The sequence below is a fragment of the Dermacentor albipictus genome, chromosome 6 (genome assembly GCF_038994185.2).
Source record: "Dermacentor albipictus isolate Rhodes 1998 colony chromosome 6, USDA_Dalb.pri_finalv2, whole genome shotgun sequence".
In the NCBI taxonomy this organism is placed as follows: domain Eukaryota; kingdom Metazoa; phylum Arthropoda; class Arachnida; order Ixodida; family Ixodidae; genus Dermacentor; species Dermacentor albipictus.
The window spans coordinates 92,109,227-92,131,583 of NC_091826.1; the positions used below are offsets into that span (position 1 = coordinate 92,109,227).

Sequence of the window (22,357 nt, forward strand, 5' to 3'; positions counted from 1 at the left end):
AACTTTTCTATTCCAATTTTGCTATCAGTCCTCCGCGATTGGTCGAAAACTTTTTTCAACCATCCGCACTTCACCTGTCTGTCACGCGACGTCACGAGAACCGCAATACCTCCCCATCTGATAAGATGTGTACACACTGATTATGCATGATTTGACAGAAAAAAGAAAAACAGTTATTTCTGATTCGACCCCTTTTCGCCATTAGCCCTCGGCTATTGGTAAAAAGTTTTCGGGCTGCACCCACTTCACCTGCCTTTCACGCGACGTCACAAAACCGCACAAACTCGCCGCGTCAAAGTGACGTGAACGCGATAAAGATGCATTAATATGCCGAACAAAACTGAATTTTTTTCGGAATAGCCGCAGGCTGCCCCGTTTCGAAAGGAATAAAAGATGGCTGCCGCCGATCGCTGAGACACTGGCTACTCGCACCTGCCGGAGAGCATGGGTGTATTTGCATATAATAAAACTTCTTGTGTGACTGTGTAACGTTTTCAAGCACTTTCGGCACGTTTACTACCTCATTCTGCCAACTCTTCTTTGCTGGGGGTCAGTTTTAGCGTCATTCTTAAGTTTCCGTTGCATGCCGCCGCTCGATTTTGGACCAGCCACCGCAAGCTAAGTAAGGGAAAGCCGACCAATCGCAGGCGCCGGCACCACCCTCTTCATCCAGTTATCGATTTTCACTGCACTGGCTCTGCTTCAGTGAATCCCTCTCCACGTGAGCGTTCTCCTCGCCTCTTGTCAGCCAATTAGATACGACAAGCCGCTCAGTGTAGGCAATGTTATTCGTTGTTCAAGCAAACAAAAATGACCTCCTATGAACGAGGAGAGCGTTTGATTGGTCTGTTCCGACAACCTTGCGGGTGACCGCCAGGTGCTTGCGTCGGTGGTTACGCCAATTTGACGTCAGGAAATTGGAATAGAAACCTATTGGAATAGGTTTACGTTATAGGGCCCCAGGACGCTGTTGAGACACCAGCTCCAAGCGCTCTCTTCAGGCTGTGCACGATAGCAATGCTTACGCTACGATAGCCCAGCACGCTACCTGCACATCACCTGCATTATGGCCGCAGAGGAAAGCAAGCACAGCACGTGCCTATGCACAAACTGTGAAACGCTGCCGCGGTGGCGCCGCCCGGGAGCGCAGAGGCGAGCTCCATCTGGTGGTGTTGCAAGAAACACAACGGCGTGCAAGCAAGATCACAGCAGCAACAGGAGCGCCCGGAAGGTCGGGGGAAGAGGCAGAGGAAGCTTTGCTTTAAAAACAAAGACACGACCAGGGGTAAGGTGAAACGGTCGACTCATACAATGGTACGTTTGATGACAGGTGCCCCATCGCTTGCTTACCATAGTATGCAAAAAAAAAAAGAATGCGAGCCACAAATGGCAGACTGAACTTTTGTGCAATCCACACGAACTCAGTGACCGATAGTTTAGCATGCAGCCTATTCATCATAAATATTATGAACTGCATTTATGCAAATGGTTGACCTACATTGCTTTACACATTAGCTGTTCGGCCTGCGCGGCATCACTTGCACGGGCTTATAATGAAAGCGTCAATAATGACTACCGCGGAGTACTGCGTAGAGGAAAATTTATTTTCCCATTCATGACGAAATTTCACTGTGTCCATTGCAGCGCTGTAGCATGAGAGGCGTCGTAACGTGAGTCTCTCGTCGACGTTTATGATTGCCGAACACCCCGACACCCGGAGAACACGCGAGGCCACGAGGCCGGATGCTGAGACATAATCCAAACGTGTGATACAAGTATAGTGAAGGGCTGCTTCACAAATGGTCGGTTTCTGAGTCATCACAATGAATTGTTCTGCCCTTACCGCTGCTCTCTTGCAGCGCACGTTTTGAAGCAAGATCGCATTTTGTGGTTTGCATCGCTAAATGCGACACTTGCTCCGGTTACTTGACTGTTTACTAAGACAAGAAGTGCAAATTTGCCTTCTTTTGAGGCATTCGCGATGTCTACGTAATTCCGTCTTCTTACAGCTAGTAACGAGAACCACTTCTGAAGGTCATGCTTTCCGTGCAGAAACGGCGCAAGTGACCACGTGTAGTCACAGCCACCATGTTCTCGATACCACACACACTGACAGGAAAGAAGCATGGACAAAGGCAGCTTAGCTTTTCTTTTTTTGAGAATTTCTCAAGTATAACAGTGCCAACCTTTATATAGAGTTATCCGGGCCCTGTTATGCGATGTTGCTGCAAAATTCTAGCAAGAACAGAGGAATGCTAAAGCACATATATTTTTTAAATAATCTGTAGAAAAAAATAAAGCATGTCTCCTAAAATATACACCACGCTCAAGAACTCGCCTTAGCCCCTGTGCCTCCGTCTGCGCATTTAATACCCGATACGCTCCGCGAATGCACATGAAAAATAAATATCGCTCGAAGGGAAAGCTGGGCTTACCTGCATTTTGTATAGATATTTCCTATCTAACGCTGTTCAAAGAACGAAATATAAAAAAAATCGATGTGCTAAATAAAATGATAAGATCTGTGGTTTCGATAATCAAAGGTATAATGCTCCTGTGCACAGGGAGTTTTAAAGAACTCGACTCGCCGTGACAGGTTGGTCACGTGGGTCTTCCCATGAGGCTGTGCGCCGCGACAACGACCGGCCGGGTTCGGCAGAGTCGGCAGTGCTCATGGCTGACGGTTTGTTTACATCTGTGAAATGGCGTTCCGTGACAGCTTTTTGTCAATTTGTTTCCCGTATTTCCTTCCAGAAAGTGTTCTAGGTGTGTCTGAAGCTTACTGTATCTCAACATCACGTACGTTAGCTGCGATCACTTTGGTGACAACGATGAATGCAAGAGCAACGTTTTCAAGTGCGGAAAAAGGCTATAGGTGTACCTCCACGCTGCTCATTGATTGATGATGTCGACACAAGTTTCTGACTGTGTTTTCATGCTGAGTCACCGCGGCTTGTGTTCTTCAGTACGTGAAATGTGACTTTTATGTCCTTGTGAGTACGTGCTGACAACGTCCGGTGTAATGTTTGAAAGGATCGCTAGCAATGGCAACAGACGCCACTGTTCGAGCGACGACGTCTGTGCTAGTCGCACATGAATGACATACTCCAAGTTTCGTTGCGGTGCTGTGCTGTAAGTGAGAATGACCGGAGTGCAAGCAACTGTTTTTATGTATCTGCGAACGGATATCCTCGCCCAAGAAAAACGGTAGAACATAAGTATGCGTACTATAAATGAAGCTTCTCACTGAGAGATGTGAATCGAATTGTTCTCGCGCACTTCTGTTTTGATAACGTCGATACTTCCGATATTGCATTAGCACTATGCTCTATCTCAGACACTAATTTACGAGCATGCCTGTTGGTTCCGACTGTGAGAATTCGCTCGACAGATCAGCGATCTAGCTCCTTTTCACAATCGAGAGACATTGCTTGGACGCTGAGCGAGTAGTGCGGTTTAAAAATGTATGACTACGCGCTTTTCGGTGTTGCGTCGGCTGCTGCAGGTCATGCTCACATCTAAGAAGTTGTTGCTACGCTAGCAATATTTCGCACAAAGTTAATTTTGCCATGAAGCACACGCACTTACATTTTTCTTGCTTACTGTAACTAACGCACTACTTGGGCGCGGATGCCGGCAGTGTGCGAAGCCGTTTCAACACTCTCAGATTGGCATGCTAAATTTGAAAAATAGTGCCATCAACTATGTTTTCTCACTGTTCTGAATTAGCAGTTTAGTGTTGATTGAGATTTTCTATGAATTTCAGAGAGGCAGATCTCGTATGAGCGAGCATGTGAGTCGCAATTCTGAAAACAGCATAGCTGCTCGCTAGGCGGTGTCGAGGTACACAATATCGTGACTATATATACTGGCAGCATTGCTTCTTGAGTGTCGCGCATACGTTGGATGTCTTTCAAAGTTCTGCATTGGGCGATGCTCAAAATGTTTATGTATGTCAGGATTTATGTGCTTTCATTGACTTGTTTCGCTGAATTTGACGCGGTCTTGTGTGTATATTTGGAAATTTGACCAGTAGCCTCTGCATATAAAAATATTCACGCAAACTAACGCGATACGTTCTTTATATACTCCAGCTGCACCTCGAAAAAACTCCGTCCAAGGCGAAGTAAAAAAATAATAAAAAGACAGAAAATAAACTCCCATGGCTCCCCGCGAAAATTCTGCTCGCACGGAGTGAAAATTCTACTCCGATCATACGGAGCATAATAAACTCCCAACCGGGGTGCTGCTAGAGGACAAGCATAGCACTCCCACCTGGGAGTTATTTCCACTTCCGAACGCTATACGTATAGGTCTTAAAATCGCATGATGCACATTATGTTTAGATGTTTTCTTTAAAAGCTAGGATAACGTTAGCTGGGATACCCTCTGTATGCCGCCTACCGTATAAGGCCCGGCGAAGGCACACCTTGTATAAGCTAGGTCTTTCGTGGACGCGCTCGTATAGTGGGTGTTCTGCAGCCCGCTTGCGTGCGCAGTCACCTTATAGTTGGCTGATGCGAAGGCAAGGTTTCGTTGTGACAGCAGTCCTTCCATTCCAGTGCGCAACTATAACCGTTGTCGTGCCGCAGATCACGTGCCTCCTCATCACCGTCTTCGTCCTCACCATTGGACTTAAGTGAGGTAGAGAGTTGGCGTAGTTGGGGAGGAAGCAAACTTTGAACTTGTGAACGAAGCCCAGTGGATATGATGTTGCGTTGCTGAGATAGATGTCGCAGGTTCGATTCAGCGGCCGCGTGCCGATGGCGGTGGAATACAGTGACGCTCGTGTTCTGTGGTTTGGGTGCACGTCAAGAAATCGCAGGCGGTGGCACCTAATCTGGAGCCCCCACGCTGTTCCGCGATGCATCTCAACAGCAGAAGACTTCAAACTCCTTGATTACTTTTCACGTAGACTCGAAGGCAGAATTTGCATTTTAACTCGATGCCGCACAAGTGTTTGAGGTGATGGTGGAGCGGGCTGTCGAGTCGACGAGGAGGCAGTCGTAAAGGCCGAGGAACTCGTCTTTAAAAGCTGTCGATCACTGTTCATCGTCCGGCGCGCATTTTTTTTGAGTCAGCGGTGAGCTCGTGCACTCTAGTCCCCCTGAACAAAACTAAACGGACCAAGGATTCCGCGACAAAGACGATTTCAGTCTCCGCCTATGAATGGAACTTTAAATTGAGGACTTCACTCCTCACTTAGCGTTCTGTACACTTTCCTGTGCACTCGTCGTTTAAGCATGTGCGCCTGAATTACGAATAAATTCACTTTTTTTTTCGCCATGCCTGTGGTCCGTATACGTCTGCTTGCGGGCGCAGACTGTCTCCCTATAACGTATTTCAGAACAACCAGCAGCCGCATGCTGCGTAGCGTTTCACAGCTAACGTTAAGCCAAGCTGTTCAACGAAAAAAAGATTACAGAAAAAAACAAAACATGGTGTAAGATACGGTTTTAAAACGTACGGTGTTCGTTCCACAGACTTCTTACGACCGAACCCCCGTAGATGTTATAATTAATCGTCCGCCTTGTTTTTTTAAATATTCTTTTTTCATTGAAGAGCTTCGCTAACGTTGGCTGGTATACAGTTGAAACTCGATTTCACGAAGTGATGACTGCGCTCGAATTATTTCGTTAAATTGGGAAGTTTCTAGAATCGAGAAAGGTTTTTTTTTTCGGTCCTTCGAAATTTAGGAACCCGCCGTGGTTACTCAGTCGCTTTGGTGTTAGGCTGCTGAGCACGAGGTCGCGGGATCGAATCCCGGCCACGGCGGCCGCATTTCGATGGGGGCGAAATGCGAAAACACCCGTGTACTTAGATTGAGGTGCACGCTAAGCAACCCCAGGTGGTCGAAATTTCCGGAGTCCTCCACTACGGCGTGCCTCATAATCAGAAAGTGGTTTTGGCACGTGAAACCCCATAATAGGTAATATATAGAAATTTAGGATTTTAACGTAGCGACGCGTGAAAGGTTCCGCTGCATCGTATTTGCCGCTAATTCGGCCATCTTTTACATAAATCACGAAATAACGAAAGTGACCACCGCCGCCCCTACCGAGGTGGTTTCGAGTCCCCAGTTCCGTGAATGGGCGCGGCGTGCAGCCTCGTCAAAATAAAGCTAGCCACGACTAGGGCGCCTAGATATATAAACGCCTTAGGTTCAGAGCTCAGGTTCGAAGAAAAAATCGTCGGTGTCAAAATTACAAAGAAGTCCCCACTTTCTTTACTCATTATTTCAGGAAAGATTTCGTTATATCGAGTTCGGCCAAGTTAGTTTCGGTAATTCGGGTTGATGACAACATGGAACCCTATAGGTACCTACTGGGGAATGGCAATTCTTTCGTTAGATCGGGAACTTGGTAAAATCGGGCTTCGTTAGATCGAGTTTTAACTGTAGTAGTTTCAGTCTGGAGCACCGCGGCATTTATTAAACAAGTTCGTGAGAATGTGCGTGCTCATCGAGCCGACTAAACGAAGCGAGGCGCTTTATTGCGACAGCCGCATAAAGCGTTGACGACCAACAAACCCGAGCACATCTCACACGTCATTGGAGCTGCTTCGATATTCCGTAAAGGGCTTCTGCACTGGCGCCGTCCGGCTAGATCCATTGCCGTTACGTCATACCGAAACATCTCACGTGTCCCGCAGTTGCCATGGCAACGTCAGACGGGCGGAGCTCCGGTCACCGGCGGCGACTGTTCCACGCACGCGTCGTCTGCAGGCTCGACCTTGCACAGCTGGACCGCGCACGGCGTCGTCAGTTCCGGGGGTGGAGGCCGGGAACTGTTCCACCGGGGGGCGCAGCTGCGCGAGCTCACGTGCACGTAGCGGTGGTTCTTGAGCGCGGCGCGCATGGAGAACGTCTTGCCGCACAGGTCGCACATGAAGGGCCGGTCCGAGTGCTTGGCGAGCGCGTGCTTCCGGAGCGTGCTCCTGTCGGGGAACTGGGCGAGGCAGACGTGGCACTGCGACGGCTTGTCCTCGTCGTGGGCGCGTCGGTGCACCTGCGGATCGAACGCAGCGAGGGAGCAATAGAAAAGTGTCCCCGAATGCTTCGCCACATAAGAGCAAGCTGAAACTGTTCTGGCTCGGTAGGCTCGCCCCATACGCGGGCCTCCAAAGCGTGTTTTCCCTTTAAAAAAATAATAAATTCTGGGGTTTTACGTGCCGAAAACCACGGTCTTGATAGCTCGTTGCAGTGACGCACTCCGGAGTAATTTTGTCCACTTGGGGTTCTTTGACGTGCGCCTAAATCTAAGCATGAGAGAAGCACAAGGTTGCCGGATCAAATCTCGGCCGTGGTGGCCGCATTTCGATGGGGACGAAATGCAAAAGATGCCTGTGTCCCGTGCATTAGGGGCACGTTAGAGGTCCCCCAGTGGTCAAAATCATTCTGAAATCCCCCTACTACGGCGTGCCTCATAACCGAATAGTGGTTTTGGCACGTAAAACTCCAGAATTCAATTCCTTTGCCGTCGGAATGCAGCCGCCGCGGCTGCTGTGCTACCACGGTGGGTGTGCTTTCCGCAGTCCCATTGCCATCATAATCATAATTTCTATTCATGGCACCACCAGCTCCTTCGCTTCCATAGCAAGCAACTCCACTGTCGCCATCGTCGTCGTCATGATGATTGTCACCATCATCATCGTCCTAGCCTTGTTTAAGCGCACCTTAGGGCGGTCTCGTTCCGGAGGTTCACCATTACGTCTGTCCCGCGTCAACCTTCATTATCGGTGTAGCTGCAAATTTACTTATCTGAGTTGTTAATGTAGTCATCTAACGCGACTGTGCTTTTTTTCTTCTTTAATGCCCATTGCGTTGTCATTTTGCTGCCCTGCTCTAATGTCCCGCGAGTTATCTGGTCTGGTCAAGCATAGGTTATTCCACGTCTCCGTTTCCCCCTTAATCTCGAGTGAAACATCAGGCAGCCGCATTTGGTCGTGAATGCGTGCTGCTCTTTTCCTATCTCCTAACGCTACGCCCACCATTATTCGTTCCGTCGCTTGATGAGCGATCTTTGAGTCCTTTTGAAGTTTATTAGCTTCACTCTGATCCTGTCGCATTTCCTTATTTAAAGAGGTCGCTTATTTTCCTTATCATTTTGACGTCCCGTTGCTGATCACGAGGTTGCCGGTTCGACTGCCGGACATGACGGTCCCGTTTCAATGGGGCGGAATGTAAAACATTCGTGTACCGTGCTCTCTATGCGCACGTTTATGACGTGTGGGCATTGGAAATTTAAGGTGGATCGGAGCTCTCTCTGACGGCGTCCCTCGTAATGCACTCAGTAGTTTCCGGAAGTTAAGCTGCGCTAGTTCAAGTTTTACTTTTTGCATGATGAACTCCTATAGATAACGCGTTCACCTTATAAAAACGCCCAAGACGGCGCTAGCGTACTTGTAGTTTTTGTCGCAAAGGTTCAGTCTAAGCAGCGGAACAAATCCGCTTAGAATCCGTTAAATATCCACTCAGGAATTTCGACGAGGAGGATCAGGCGTAAGTAAAGATAGACTCTTAAGGCCCGGATGTATCCGCCATTAGGGTGATAATATCAGAAAGGCAAGCCTAGGTCATTTGTTTATAATAAATGCAAAGCATTTATCGGCGGAATTTCTAGGAAGGCTCCACGTTTTAAAATCGCGTACCGCGAGAATTATATTAACAGATACTTCTACGTAACGTCTAAATATTCAGAGATGGGCTTTGCAAATCACGATTGCTAGTCTGAATTAGCGGAATATTCTTCTAGAAGTTTGCAAGTCTACTACTATCCTTAAAAAAGGTTCTGGCGAATCCTCATTGCGTGATATGGTATTTATTTCGTAAAAATCAGGGCCCGTATTCACGAAATGTTCTTGCAATATAACTCTGTTCGTAAGTGAAAATCCTAGCCAATCATGATCCTTACATATTAGAAGAGGCCGCTGGTCAACGGCAAAGACCACTTACGAACGAAAAGCTTTCTGAATGCGGGCCCATGTTCGCAGTCTGCTACTCGGTAAAAGCGCATTTTTGTTGTTTAACATGTGACGAAAGAGTTTCAATGTATAGCGCAAAATTCGCTAAAATAGCAGCCCTAAATATGAAGAACATGCTCGGGTGTCCTATTTTTTAACTTTTGTTCTTGTGTTTAGTGTGATCATCGTTTTGCCCGAACAAGACGGGTGATTCTGCAGCACAATCTGCAGCGTTAGCTTTGACGCTTCTATTGCGGGACGCTGAAAAAAAAAATTATGCAGATCCAACGCATATGTTGGTATCTTTGTGCAAGGGCGCTTAAGTAAAGTGGTTAAATAAGTTCTATAAATTAACGGAGTTGCGTGCAGTCGTTAACTATATTCAATGCTAACTGTTATATTATGCAATGTTTACGTTTATGCCCTTCCAAATTTACAACTTTAACATTGCGGGAAGTTTATATTTATGCACTACACAGTTCACAAGATATGCCGAAGTGAAAGCACCAAACCGGACAGGTTCAAGAGTGAGACGTCACCACAGCCATGTTCAGAGGGCGAAGGCGGTGTGTGATGCTCTTTCTCTCTATTCCTGCTTCCTTCCTTCCTTGCTTCTCAAGGGTGAAATGGTGATGACGGTTTTTGGCACAGAAAAGTACGACAGCTACTAAGCAGCATTTCAGGATTCTGTACCTCGTGTTTCCCAGTGGCACTAACCCTTCCTGGGTGTTTGGCCAAAAAAAAAAAAAAGGCACACTTCGAGAGGCACACATCGAATGGTCAAAGCAAAGCAAGTCAAGTCAGTCAAAGAATGTGTTGAATATGATGCGCTCTTACATTAAGGAGTTAGTGAGCGTTAGAGATACGCGAACCTTACATTAGATGTTTGTATATTAGGTAGCGGGTTCTGTTTTTACGTAGAGCAGAGGTGCTCTTACCAGCGCTAGCTTTGGCGGTCAGCATACTGGTTATATAAGCCGGTTTGCCGGCTTATATACCGTATATAACCTTCGTATATATATATATATATATCCCCAAATGTGTCAGCAAAGAAACCGACCGACTTAGCAAATTACAGCAGCCAACCGCAGCAGGCAGCCAGGCCAAACCTAAGGGGGTACGAAAAGAAAGCTTCGGTTTAAGAGTCGAAGCTGAAATATGGGGCAAAGAAAAAAAATTTAGATATTCCATTTCTTTGCGCACTTCGTCAGTCGCGCACGCGATTATTTGCCAACATTGTCATCAGGATCATTGAGCGGCGAAGAACAAAGAAATATCCATAATTCAACTGATGCAGCGACCTTTGAGATTGTGTTATGGCGGCCCTGGATGTTAAGTTAGAAGCGTTACCTGAAGACAGCCGCCGCAGCTACTCAGTGGGTATGGGTTTCTGTTGCAGCATTAGAGGTCGCGACTTCCATTCCTGACCGCGACCGCCGCATTCGCACGGGTGCGGAATGCGAAATTCTCGTGCATAGTACTTTGCGGAATACATTTGTGAGCTGCAGGGAAAAATTAACTCGCCCTTCCCTCCACGACCACTCTCCTTTCGGACGTCAGGTACCTCAATTTTAAGTTTACCTGGAGACTTGCCGATACGACGAACACCTGCGGACAGAGGTCGCACTTGAACAGCCCTGCGCCCTGGTGCTGGAGGCGCTTGTGGACGTTCAAGAAATGCTTCTTGATGTAGCCCTTCGAGCAGATGTCGCACTTCCACGGACGAGCGTTCGAGTGGCGTAGCAGGTGGCCTTTGAGCCCCTGCTGCGACATGAACGCAGTGGGGCAGAGATGACACTTGAAGGGGCGCTCGCCTGTGTGGCGCCTCATGTGGACGACCAACGAGCGCTTGGCACGAAACACGGTCTCACACAACGGGCACCGGAAGAGCTTTTCACGCTGTTCGGACTGAGCGTCTTCCACTGCTCCCACCGATGCTTCGTCGACTACCGCAGGGCATTCCGGCTGTTCGGTCTCAGCTCGGGCCGGCGAAGGGTCGTCGCTCACAGGTTCGATCTTGATGCGACGCAGTTGCCTATTCTGGTCACCGTCGCCACTGATGTAAGGAAGAATGGCCTCGGGTTCCTGGCCCAGCTCTTTATGTCTCCGTAGCAGCTCCTCGGTGGTGGGTGCGGGCTTGATCAAACATCGATACCACTCCGGCGTTCGTGAAGAGTCGACGCTGTCAGATTCGGTCTTGATATGTCTCAAATGCCAACTCTTACCGTCGCGGCCACTGATGTCGGGAAGAATCGCCTCGGGCTCTTGGCCCAACTCAGCATCACTCGGTAAAAAGCTTTCGATGGCAGGCGTAGATTTTACGCTTCGTTGCTCCTCCAGGTTTTTGTCACAGCCAGCTGTCTCTAGTGTCTGATACAGTTCTATAGTATCCAATAGGCCGTAAGGTGCGACATTGGTCTGTCGCGTGCCCACTTGTGGTGTTGGCCAATCATTAAAGTCATGCTGACGCCTATCGGACCAGTGCTGGCCAGTGTGGACCAGTGAAGTAAGGTCGTTTCCATCGTGACCGTGAATTATAGGCTCCCATATTGGGGGTGAATCTGTCGAAAGCCTGGATGGAAAGCATGCGTCTCTCGTCTCTAAAGAATGCATGAAAGGGGGACTTGACAACTGCCAGCTGCTGAAATTGCGCTTCGTGAACAGGCTCCAGGCCCTCCGCAGTTTTTCTGGATTCAGGGCGTAGTTGTGTTCCGGCAAGATTGGCGCAATGTCCTGGTACGGCGTCGTTGGTCTTGAGGCACCTGGTCGAAAGCGCTCGGGGCCATATTGAAGTTGTTCCGACGGATACGAAATGTTTTCGCTGAGGGGATCACGAGTTAGAAAAGTTATTTCGCTCTGTTCCAGGTAACACGAACGAATGCCGCATGCACAAACGTCTGAGTATGGTTTCCGTGGGCTGACCCAGTTGTCATTGTTGTTCGCATTTCGCTTGATATCGTAACAGCACCAGCTGGCGTCGATGGGGATTCCAGACTGGTTTCGTTCTGGAAGGTAGTCATCGTGCGGCAAAACGCCTGACCGCAGAAAGCTCGGCGAACCGTCATAGATCACCTCAGCTTCCATGGTGTGGCTGCCACACGCCGAGTCCATGACGCCGTAACTGCGTGACCGGAAGCCCTGGCTATCCAGTGCTGGACTTTAGCAGCAAACTAGGTGTTTTTGTTGAAGCCGCTGACACGGTCACTGTTTTCTTTGCTGCATTGTTCCTGGATTCGCAAAGGATGGTATATACTGCGCAAAAAGAAATATAGTGACTGTTTTCAAGCGTCGTGAACTGAACTTCGAAAACTCTAGTGTCATTAGGCTACCGAACCTTTGCTTTGAGGTGTGGGTCAGTAACCGTAGAATTGCCTCACTTTTGCAAATCAAAGTTGTCGTTGCTGGACTAGACGTAATTATTCATCTCACTTATAGGCCACAAGCGCTTTGTTCGTCTGCTCCCCCTCCCCCACAAGAAAAAAGAGAAAACGTAGTGACGTTACATTTTAACTAGGTCAATTTTCTGGCACCAGCAATCGTTGAAGGGTAGGAATTGGAACGTGCGCCAGTGTCTTAAGAGAGAAGTGCAGCTCTGTCCCCAGTCTGACTTCGATTCTTAAAGGTGCGTGGAATGTAGAAGGTGTCTCGCTAAGCAATATAGAAACAAACTCATCGTAGCTTATTCCATAGAGTTGGTACAAATGTAATGACTGAAAATTTGCGACAAGCACAAAAAATTATGGAATCAGAAGTACACAATGAAAACAGACATTATTGTAAATTCCTAAATGTCGTATGCCGAAGCGTACGGATCAGAACAAACATAACGACGTTTTTTTTCTGATTAAACATTGTGCAGCACCAACAAACGTAGATAAATAATTTAACGTAAATCGTAAAACAATAGATGTACTTCTTCGTTGTCAACGCCTGTGTGCGGTACACCAAACACGAAGGCGCTTGCTTTAGGAAACTTACAGCATTGATAGCTTTAAACGCGAAAAATATTACTCGTAGCGCTCGGAAATCGCACCAAAAAAGTTTTGGCACATATTCAACCCACGACATCTTATATACAAAGCTGTTGGCTTGAAACATTTTTCTGATGAACGGTCATCATCATAATCACTATATTGGTGTCAATTGCTGAATAAAAGCCTTTTGCATCGATATGAAGTTGCTACTGCCTTGCGCATGAACTTTTCAATCTTTTAACTTCATGTCGTAGCGAATTTCACTATATTTCCCTTGGTTCATGGTTCTGGTACTCCAATATCAAATACGGGCTGCTGGCTACCACGTCTGCGAATTTCACGACTCTCCTATCAAACTGCACTCCGTCCTTTTAATCGCAGTTACATCAGATAGGCGGATTTTTTAAACGGGTCCCGAACGATCCCTCAACTTCGGTAAAAAAAAAAAAAAAACTCGTTCCGCCGATAGCGTACGCAGCTGTGAACATCTCAGCCATATTTTGCAGCCGTACACGGCGTGTGTAGTTCGCAAGTGGAGCGCGAAGTCACCTTTTTCTAAAACACTCTCTTTTATACAGAAACCGCTGTTTTATTGACAATAAGTTAATTTGCATGCGTAGCTGTTATAATGACCAATAGCTGACAGCAATCAAGAAAGGTGCTTCGATCAGTGCGCTTATTCTTCCTGCTGCTACTGCGTACAATTATTGAAGCAGTTTAACAAACTGGGTGAAGTAAAAATCTACTTTCGAATTTCGATAATAATTACGTACTTCCGGAAGAAGCTGCCTGTCGTCTCCTCACGCAATTGGTTGTGGCCGCCCGCGTAGGAGTTAAAAACTCTGGCCATCCTGCGTATCGGTGTCGCATAGCCGTCGGGTTTCGACAATTCTTGACTAGTTCCGTACGCTCAATTAACCCCGAAATACGTGAACTTGAGGTAAGACCACACGCACGCTTGCCAGCGCGTTCTCAATCTTTGCCGTACCATGGTTAGACTCCTTGGCAGACTTCGCTTCGTATTGAGCTATTGATAGCGCTTCGAAATGCGCAAGGTGGATGTGGGTGATATCCGTCAGGCAGGCTGGTGCAGGACAAAAAGCCAGTCCGCACCACGTAGCATGGCCAGAATGGGGCACATGAGCACGAGCATGCACTCAATCCCTGTCGTGTAGAAAGCAAACACTGCGCATACGCACTAAAATTGGACGCAGCTGCCGTCTGCTACGTGGCGTAGATACCGTGGCCTCTATCGGGTGCCAAGACGAGTCCTCAGGCTGAACTCACGCGGCTCCCTGACCACAACCGCGCTTTGCATACGTTTGGCGTGTCGTATGTGCCAAAATCGGAAGTAGTGGCGTCTACGTGGACAATGAAAATCACATTTGAACTTCGCGCCACGGTGGGCGGAGCGTTGTAGGTGCGCCTCGCTTGAGCCGTTGCCTTCGCTGTGCAAGACTTTGAAGAAGGAGCGGAAGCACTGCGTAGGCCTGGACGTTCGATTGCCAATAACTGCGCCTTATGCTTAATGCATCTAAGTACTTTTTGAGGCAAGGTATTTCTGAAAGATTCTATTTCAACTTAAAATGCATTTCTCGACTTCGATGAAAAGTTTTTCAAAACCCCTTTAATTCTGACTGACCCCTTCCAATCGGCTAGCTTATGCACATATCATCAGGTTTTTTCTCTTTTTTTTGCTCCATCGCTCGTTGTCTGGTCATCGATTCCTATCTTCCTTACTTTATCCACCCAAGTTCTCGTGTCGTAGTTCAGTGCTGACGGAATATATTGATCCTGTCCCACCGTGAATGCGTTCCCTAACCTTGAACAAGCAAACTCGCGGAATAGAAACCCGGGAGGAAAACGCTTACCGTTCATGCTAACGGCAAACCGGGAAACTCGGAGGTGGTCCGAACCAAGATGCGGGCCATACCGCAGTTGCTAACGCGCAAATCGTGCTTGCAGTAACTGGCCAAGGGTAGAAATGACATATCTTCATCTTTTCCCGGGGCCAGCGCGTGATAATAGCAGCGGCTAAGCACCATTTTAAGAGGAAATTGTTATTTGATTTTTATTTAACCGTGAGCACGTCGCCTGCGACCCCGTGAAGCCAAAAGCAGGAAAAAAACTAGTTACATAGAAAAGAAATCAGTGCAGCAAGTGGAGTACTAATGACATGTAGAAGTGGTCACTGATGGCGAGGAAGTGTTGCCCGAGATAGAGCGACAGGCTTTTAGTGTCAATGATGATGATGATAGACCTTTCCCATGGCTCGTACCCACTAAGGAGAATAGGCGGAGAATCGGGCGGCTGGAGGTAGCTAAAGGAAATTCTTATTTAAAAACGATAAATGCAAAGTAAAATTAACGCGCGCAAATAAAGAAATGTTGTAATGACTAGACTAGTATGCGAGTCAGCAGTCAGACTGACCAAAAGCGGAATGGTAAAGGAAGCTACAACCAAGGAGAAATTAATGTTAATAAGAAACATAGAGAAATCAATTTAGGTGAAATTAGTGCAGATTTGGTATTTAGAATAAAGATACAATGATTAGCAGTGCAAGCGTTTTGTTTCAGTTATATAATCCAATACTGCGGAACACAAGTCTATGTAACTATAGTACAGTGTCGAGGCCCCAGATGATAATTATGCTGGTATACTTAACCCTAATCTAATTCTGCACAGTGGAACTTCCAATAATGTATTTCTGTGGCGTGAATATCGTTTGCGTGACAAAGAGTTAGTGGTTTCTTGATTAAATTTCCTTACAATTGTAGTATAGAGGGGACACCGTCAGACCAACTCTATGTAAATAAAAATTCAAATGCGGGACGCTACAGCGTAATGTTGTGTATGTAACTTACAATTGCCGAGAAGGACACCCTTGTTTATTGTAGCAAAGAAACGAGATGCTGAAAGTCTGAAGATGGTATCAGCGATAACTTGACTAAATCATGTTGCGAACAAACTTTTTGGTTTCTCGATGCAGTAGTGTAAGCTGTATCCGGTAAAACCGGAATGGAAGGTCCACTTAGAGTCGTTGTGGCTAATAAACAGACCATACTTCGTTTTCGTATAAACTGCGGTGGCCAGGAACCCACAGGAAATTATTTTTTTTTGTAACGTTCTAGGGAATAAATTCTGAGTCATACTTAAGGTTGCTGTATTCGTTGCCGTTGAAAGCGACAGACATTCCGATAGAGAATCTGTAACTACGACAGCTGACGATTGATTAGCGGGAAGTTTGCGCAGTGCTAGGACACTCACCAATGATTCTGCTACGAAAATAGGCGTGTAACGGGGAAGGTTAATAGAAAAAGACCAAAAAAGAGACGGAGAGAAAATGTCTGCGCCATCCTTCTCTTAAGACAGTGAACTATCAGTGGCTATTATATTGTTTGTTTATAGGCGAGGAAGGTAATCCAGTAATTGGTCATTTAAATATTTGTATGACATTAGTTTAGAACTTGAGGGGGAAATATCGTCAAATTCTATCTTGGATTGACCTGTTGGTTGAATACGCTGAATTTGCTCACTAAATGGTTTTAGCTGTGCCTGTATAAATACATCTTGAGGTGTGCGTAATCGCGACCAATCAGTATTAAAAAATGAACTTGGTTCATTAATGAAAACACACTTTTATTTTCTTTGAGAAGAATTGTAAATTTTTAGATACGTTTCAACTGTAAGGATCGTGAATCTTCTGTTTAAACATGGTATTCACATTTCCATATATAGTACGGTGTTTGCGACAAACCTAAACATTCCCAAGCACAATCGTGCAGCTTCCTTTTCTGATAAAATCAGAGGCTGCATTTTGTAAGCTGGGCCACCGGAAAACAAGACACACCCAAATTCTATGATGGGTCGGATATACATAATATATATCATAATTAATGTACGTCCTCGCGACCAATATCGTCAGTTAGTGATCTTACGCAATCATCCTACGGCAGGAGTTGCCTTAAGCACAACTTTTTCAATGTGGCTTTTCCAGTTTAGGGCACCATCGTAGTGATTCCCAGGTATTTAAGAGAATCCAACTGGGAAATGAACTCTTGACGATAGATGAGTGCAATGTGAACGGGAACATCTAAAGAAAAAACAATAATTGCACGTTTAGTGACGTTCAGAGACATACGTATGTTCTCAATCCAAGTTTCAAGAGTACATGAGTAATTTTGTAACTATTGATAAGGTGAATGTACATCATCATTCCATGCAAAAAGTAAGCGATGGCATCGGCATAAGCGTATACGTGATTTTCCTGAAGCAAAGGGATGGAGCTCAAAAATAAATTAAATAAAGCAGAAGATAATACCGACCCTTGTCGTACCCTGCGTTTCTGCTTATACCTAGACGAGGAACATCCACTTTGAAAACAGTAGAATTCTCTTTCCCTTAAAAATTCTGAAACCCATGCCGTGATGTATTTCGGAAACCTGCAATTCTTTAGTTGCTTTATCAGTATACTATGCTCCACAGAATCATAAGCTTTAACTAGATCTATGGTCACTAATGCTGAATATTCTCTTCGGCGACGAGCTAGTTGTATGCTACTATCTATGTCTACGTGCGCACAACATATGGGGCACACAGATCTAAAGCCAATTTGACTGGGGTTAAGTATTGAGTTTTCAGAAATATGTATTGTAATTCGGCTATTCAAAATTCATTCTATTAGATTAACCAAGTTGGACGTGAGAGAAATAGGTGTAATATTATCTAAAATATATCCACCTCCCTGTTTTTTAAGTATGGGAAATACCTTAGCAATTTTCCATTCTGGAGGTATAGAGGCATTCTTTAAACAGCAATTTACCATATTCAAAATTTGTTGCAGGGAGAATTCATGCAGAATTTTCATTCCGGTTGTGGTAACACCATCTGGACCTGGCGCTGAAGAAGGCAGAGAGCGAACAACATCCGCAGGTTCTTGGAATGTGACTTCCCTAAATTCCTCCAGCGATAATAGTTTCAGTAGGCACGGTGGAACTATTGAGGCGAATGTGTTTTCGAGTCCATTTCCAATATTTCCCAATAATTCGGACGATTCAGGTGGCGAAAGGACAAAAGTGTTAATAATTGCTTATATCAGAATCATTTTTCGAGGGCGTAAAAATCTAAAGAGCCCTAGGGCTTTTTTGTTTTTAGATTTAGACAGATAAGTGAGTTTTATTCATATCACACTCATCTGTCGCTTTAGCTATCGCATGCTTGAAAGATGCAGTAATAAATTGGTAATCAGTCCAATTGTTTGGACATTGTTTACAAAGCAATTTCTTCCAAGCAGCTTTTCATTCTTGGTGAGCACGCGTGCATTGTGAATTCCACCACGGACTGAAAGATTTACCTGTGTCAGAGCTTAAATTAAGAGCTGCATTCTTTAAGGAACGTTTTAAAACTGCACAGTGGCTCATAGCCCTAATATTCTCTTGCATATCCGTACGGGAAAGCATCGTAGACTTCAAGTTCTTTTGAAATTTGTCATAGTTTACGAACGTGGCATTTTGTCTTCTCAAAGAATTCACAGGGAAATTAATATCGAAGATAATAAGAAGGTGATCACTGTTTGTAGCGCAGTCTATAGTTTTGCACGAGGAAATATTTAGAGACGAGCTGCAGAAAGTGAGATAATTTAGACCAATTGAGATAATTGAGACCAGCCGCGAACAAACGTAGCGTCTTTTGAATTTAGACAGGATGGATTATTATCAAGAGTCGAGTCCCACAGGCATTTTACACTGAAATCAGTATTAAAACCTCAAGACACATGATGAGAATTAGTCACCAGCGAGTACTACGGCTTTTCTGCAGGAAGCTAATGCGCTTTCTAGAGATCGGGTGTCCTGTACTCCTGCTGGGAAGTAAGAAATGACTAAAGTAAAAGGAGAGCTCTCTTAGAGTGTTATGTCTAATGATAAAATTTCGCATTCAGTAGACATACGTTGATACGATATCGCGGCCTTCTGACTAAATATAGTTGAAATCGAGAAAGTAACGCCACCATCTCTGTCAAGTTGATCCACACGAAATACTCGGTAATTTTTTAGTAAAACATTTCGACCACTAGAAAGCCAGGTTTCTTGTAAGACAGTTGTGTATGGGGAAAATTGAGAATAAATGTGGTGACAAATCTGTAGTACCACAAAGAATCGAAGGACACTTCCACTGTACGCGCCAATACGCGCCAATACGCGCCAATACGCGCCAATACGCGACCACGCGTCGCCCGCGCGCCGCTTCTCGCGATCTCCCGATAAGCGTGGCAGTTGGGCCATACTTCGGTCCGTTTGCAATGTGCCGCACAAGACAGATTGTCCGCGCCAACTATGCTACTCACAGCGTTCTCTTCCTAATATTAACCGTGTACCTACATACTTATAATACAAAATATTTGCACGCGACATGAAAACACATATAGAGCAGCACTCTGATTTTGCATTGGGGAGTATCGTAATAGTCGGTGAATTTTGTATTTTTTTTTGCTCCAAGGCGACGCGCTCCCGAACCTAAACGAGACGGCGCACCGGACGGCGCGAGACATGACCCGCCGCGCCGAACAGGGCAACGCCCCTCGCACGATAGCGAACGCTTCTCGAGCAGAACGGGACAGGCTCACAAGATACAACGACATCACCAGTGCATATTTGAACGCCAGAAGGATATACCCACCGCCGAGTCCCAAATTGAACAGGAGGCAGGCCGTCGCCTGGCGACAACTCCAGACGAAGACCTTCCCTAATCCATTCCGTCTGAAACGTATCTTCCCAGATAAGCATCAGGACGACACGTGCAAATTGTGCCAGGAAGGACCAGCAACACTCAAACACATGCTGTGGGAGTGCAATGTAGTTATAGGAGGGATGGCAGTTACTCCGGAGACCCTGTCGTCGAGGTGGGCCGCCGCTCTGTGCAGCTCAGACCTCGGAATCCAGACGTGGGCAGTCCAGCAAGCCCGTGAGGTGGCGTTGAGGCAGGGCCTTGACGTTCCTCCGTGGGAGACCGGAGCCCGGGTCGCGTTAAACCTTGCCGGACGTACAAGAAAGTTGTATCCATCCATCCATCCATCCATCCATCCATCCATCCATCCATCCATCCATCCATCCATCCATCCATCCATCCATCCATCCATCCATCCATCCATCCATCCATCCATCCATCCATCCATCCATCCATCCATCCATCCATCCATCCATCCATCCATCCATCCATCCATCCATCCATCCATCCATCCATCCATCCATCCATCCATCCATCCATCCATCCATCCATCCATCCATCCATCCATCCATCCATCCATCCATCCATCCATCCATCCATCCATCCATCCATCCATCCATCCATCCATCCATCCATCCATCCATCCATCCATCCATCCATCCATCCATCCATCCATCCATCCATCCATCCATCCATCCATCCATCCATCCATCCATCCATCCATCCATCCATCCATCCATCCATCCATCCATCCATCCATCCATCCATCCATCCATCCATCCATCCATCCATCCATCCATCCATCCATCCATCCATCCATCCATCCATCCATCCATCCATCCATCCATCCATCCATCCATCCATCCATCCATCCATCCATCCATCCATCCATCCATCCATCCATCCATCCATCCATCCATCCATCCATCCATCCATCCATCCATCCATCCATCCATCCATCCATCCATCCATCCATCCATCCATCCATCCATCCATCCATCCATCCATCCATCCATCCATCCATCCATCCATCCATCCATCCATCCATCCATCCATCCATCCATCCATCCATCCATCCATCCATCCATCCATCCATCCATCCATCCATCCATCCATCCATCCATCCATCCATCCATCCATCCATCCATCCATCCATCCATCCATCCATCCATCCATCCATCCATCCATCCATCCATCCATCCATCCATCCATCCATCCATCCATCCATCCATCCATCCATCCATCCATCCATCCATCCATCCATCCATCCATCCATCCATCCATCCATCCATCCATCCATCCATCCATCCATCCATCCATCCATCCATCCATCCATCCATCCATCCATCCATCCATCCATCCATCCATCCATCCATCCATCCATCCATCCATCCATCCATCCATCCATCCATCCATCCATCCATCCATCCATCCATCCATCCATCCATCCATCCATCCATCCATCCATCCATCCATCCATCCATCCATCCATCCATCCATCCATCCATCCATCCATCCATCCATCCATCCATCCATCCATCCATCCATCCATCCATCCATCCATCCATCCATCCATCCATCCATCCATCCATCCATCCATCCATCCATCCATCCATCCATCCATCCATCCATCCATCCATCCATCCATCCATCCATCCATCCATCCATCCATCCACCCACCCACCCACCCACCCACCCACCCACCCACCCACCCATCCATCCATCCATCCATCCATCCGTCCGTCCGTCCGTCCGTCCGTCCGTCCGTCCGTCCGTCCGTCCGTCCGTCCGTCCGTCCGTCCGTCCGTCCGTCCGTCAGCTTAGGTAAGCATCACAGGGTGTATATATCTCTAGGCATGCGCCATTGGCGATGTGCCACACGGTATATGCCACGTAACATAAGAGGTAGAGAATACCTAGCTGTCCATACTTTATCACAATCCTTTTGTCTACATGCATCTCATATTGCCTTATTCCTCGTGACATCGCTTCGTCCTCGTCTCACACTCGGCATCCGCCTAATTTCGTGCTCGAATTTGGCGTAGCATGTGGACAGTGCATTACAAAAACGTAAACTTCGCATGATAGGGATATAATGGTCGGTTAAGCACGACACCATAACGTACTTCTACAGAGTGTAACAAATAAATGGTTATGCGACCACCGTCATGCTATCGCCGTCGCTGTCGCATTGACACTTTTATGCACTTGCCTGCGTCACGCGGAAAATTGCTCGCCTACACAGACATTGAATAGGAAGGAACAGCGCCAACTAAGACGATCACGAGAGGGAGAACGACACAGGACAAGCGCCATGTCGTTCTCCATCTCGTGATCGTCTTAGTTGGCGCTGTTCCTTCCTAATTCAAGTATGCACCATCTAGCCCAAATGAATGCTGTCCTGTACACAGACATATTTCACTCAAAAGGCAAACATGCAAGCACGCTCACAAGGAACGAGAAGAACGGCACAGACGCCTTGCCATCCGTCCATGTGTCGTTGCTTACACACGCCTGCGTTTCAATAGAACACGTGTAACGTACTAAACTTTCAGTGGCACAGAAACATGTTCATCCACCTGGCAACATTTCACGGATCCGAAGCGATGCTGGATCGCCACGTAACTGCAAAACGCTTCGCATAAAATAGAATCCCGGAGAGCGTTGGACCTGCGTAACTCTTGAATTTGTGACTTCTT

The 22,357-nt window shown here is 46.6% G+C and overlaps 1 protein-coding gene across 1 annotated transcript; it reads right to left on the reverse strand.

Annotated features, from left to right (window-relative positions):
- Positions 1 to 6,471: 6,471 nt before the first annotated feature.
- Positions 6,472 to 14,944, reverse strand: LOC135897675 (uncharacterized). The gene is made up of 3 exons (XM_065426369.2): positions 14,807 to 14,944; positions 10,543 to 12,213; positions 6,472 to 7,007 (listed from the first exon to the last, which is right to left on the reverse strand). Exons 2-3 carry the CDS (start codon positions 12,070 to 12,072, stop codon positions 6,666 to 6,668), a joined length of 1,872 nt encoding a protein of 623 aa, XP_065282441.2. The 5' UTR covers positions 12,073 to 12,213; positions 14,807 to 14,944; the 3' UTR covers positions 6,472 to 6,665.
- Between the last annotated feature and the right edge of the window lie 7,413 nt (positions 14,945 to 22,357).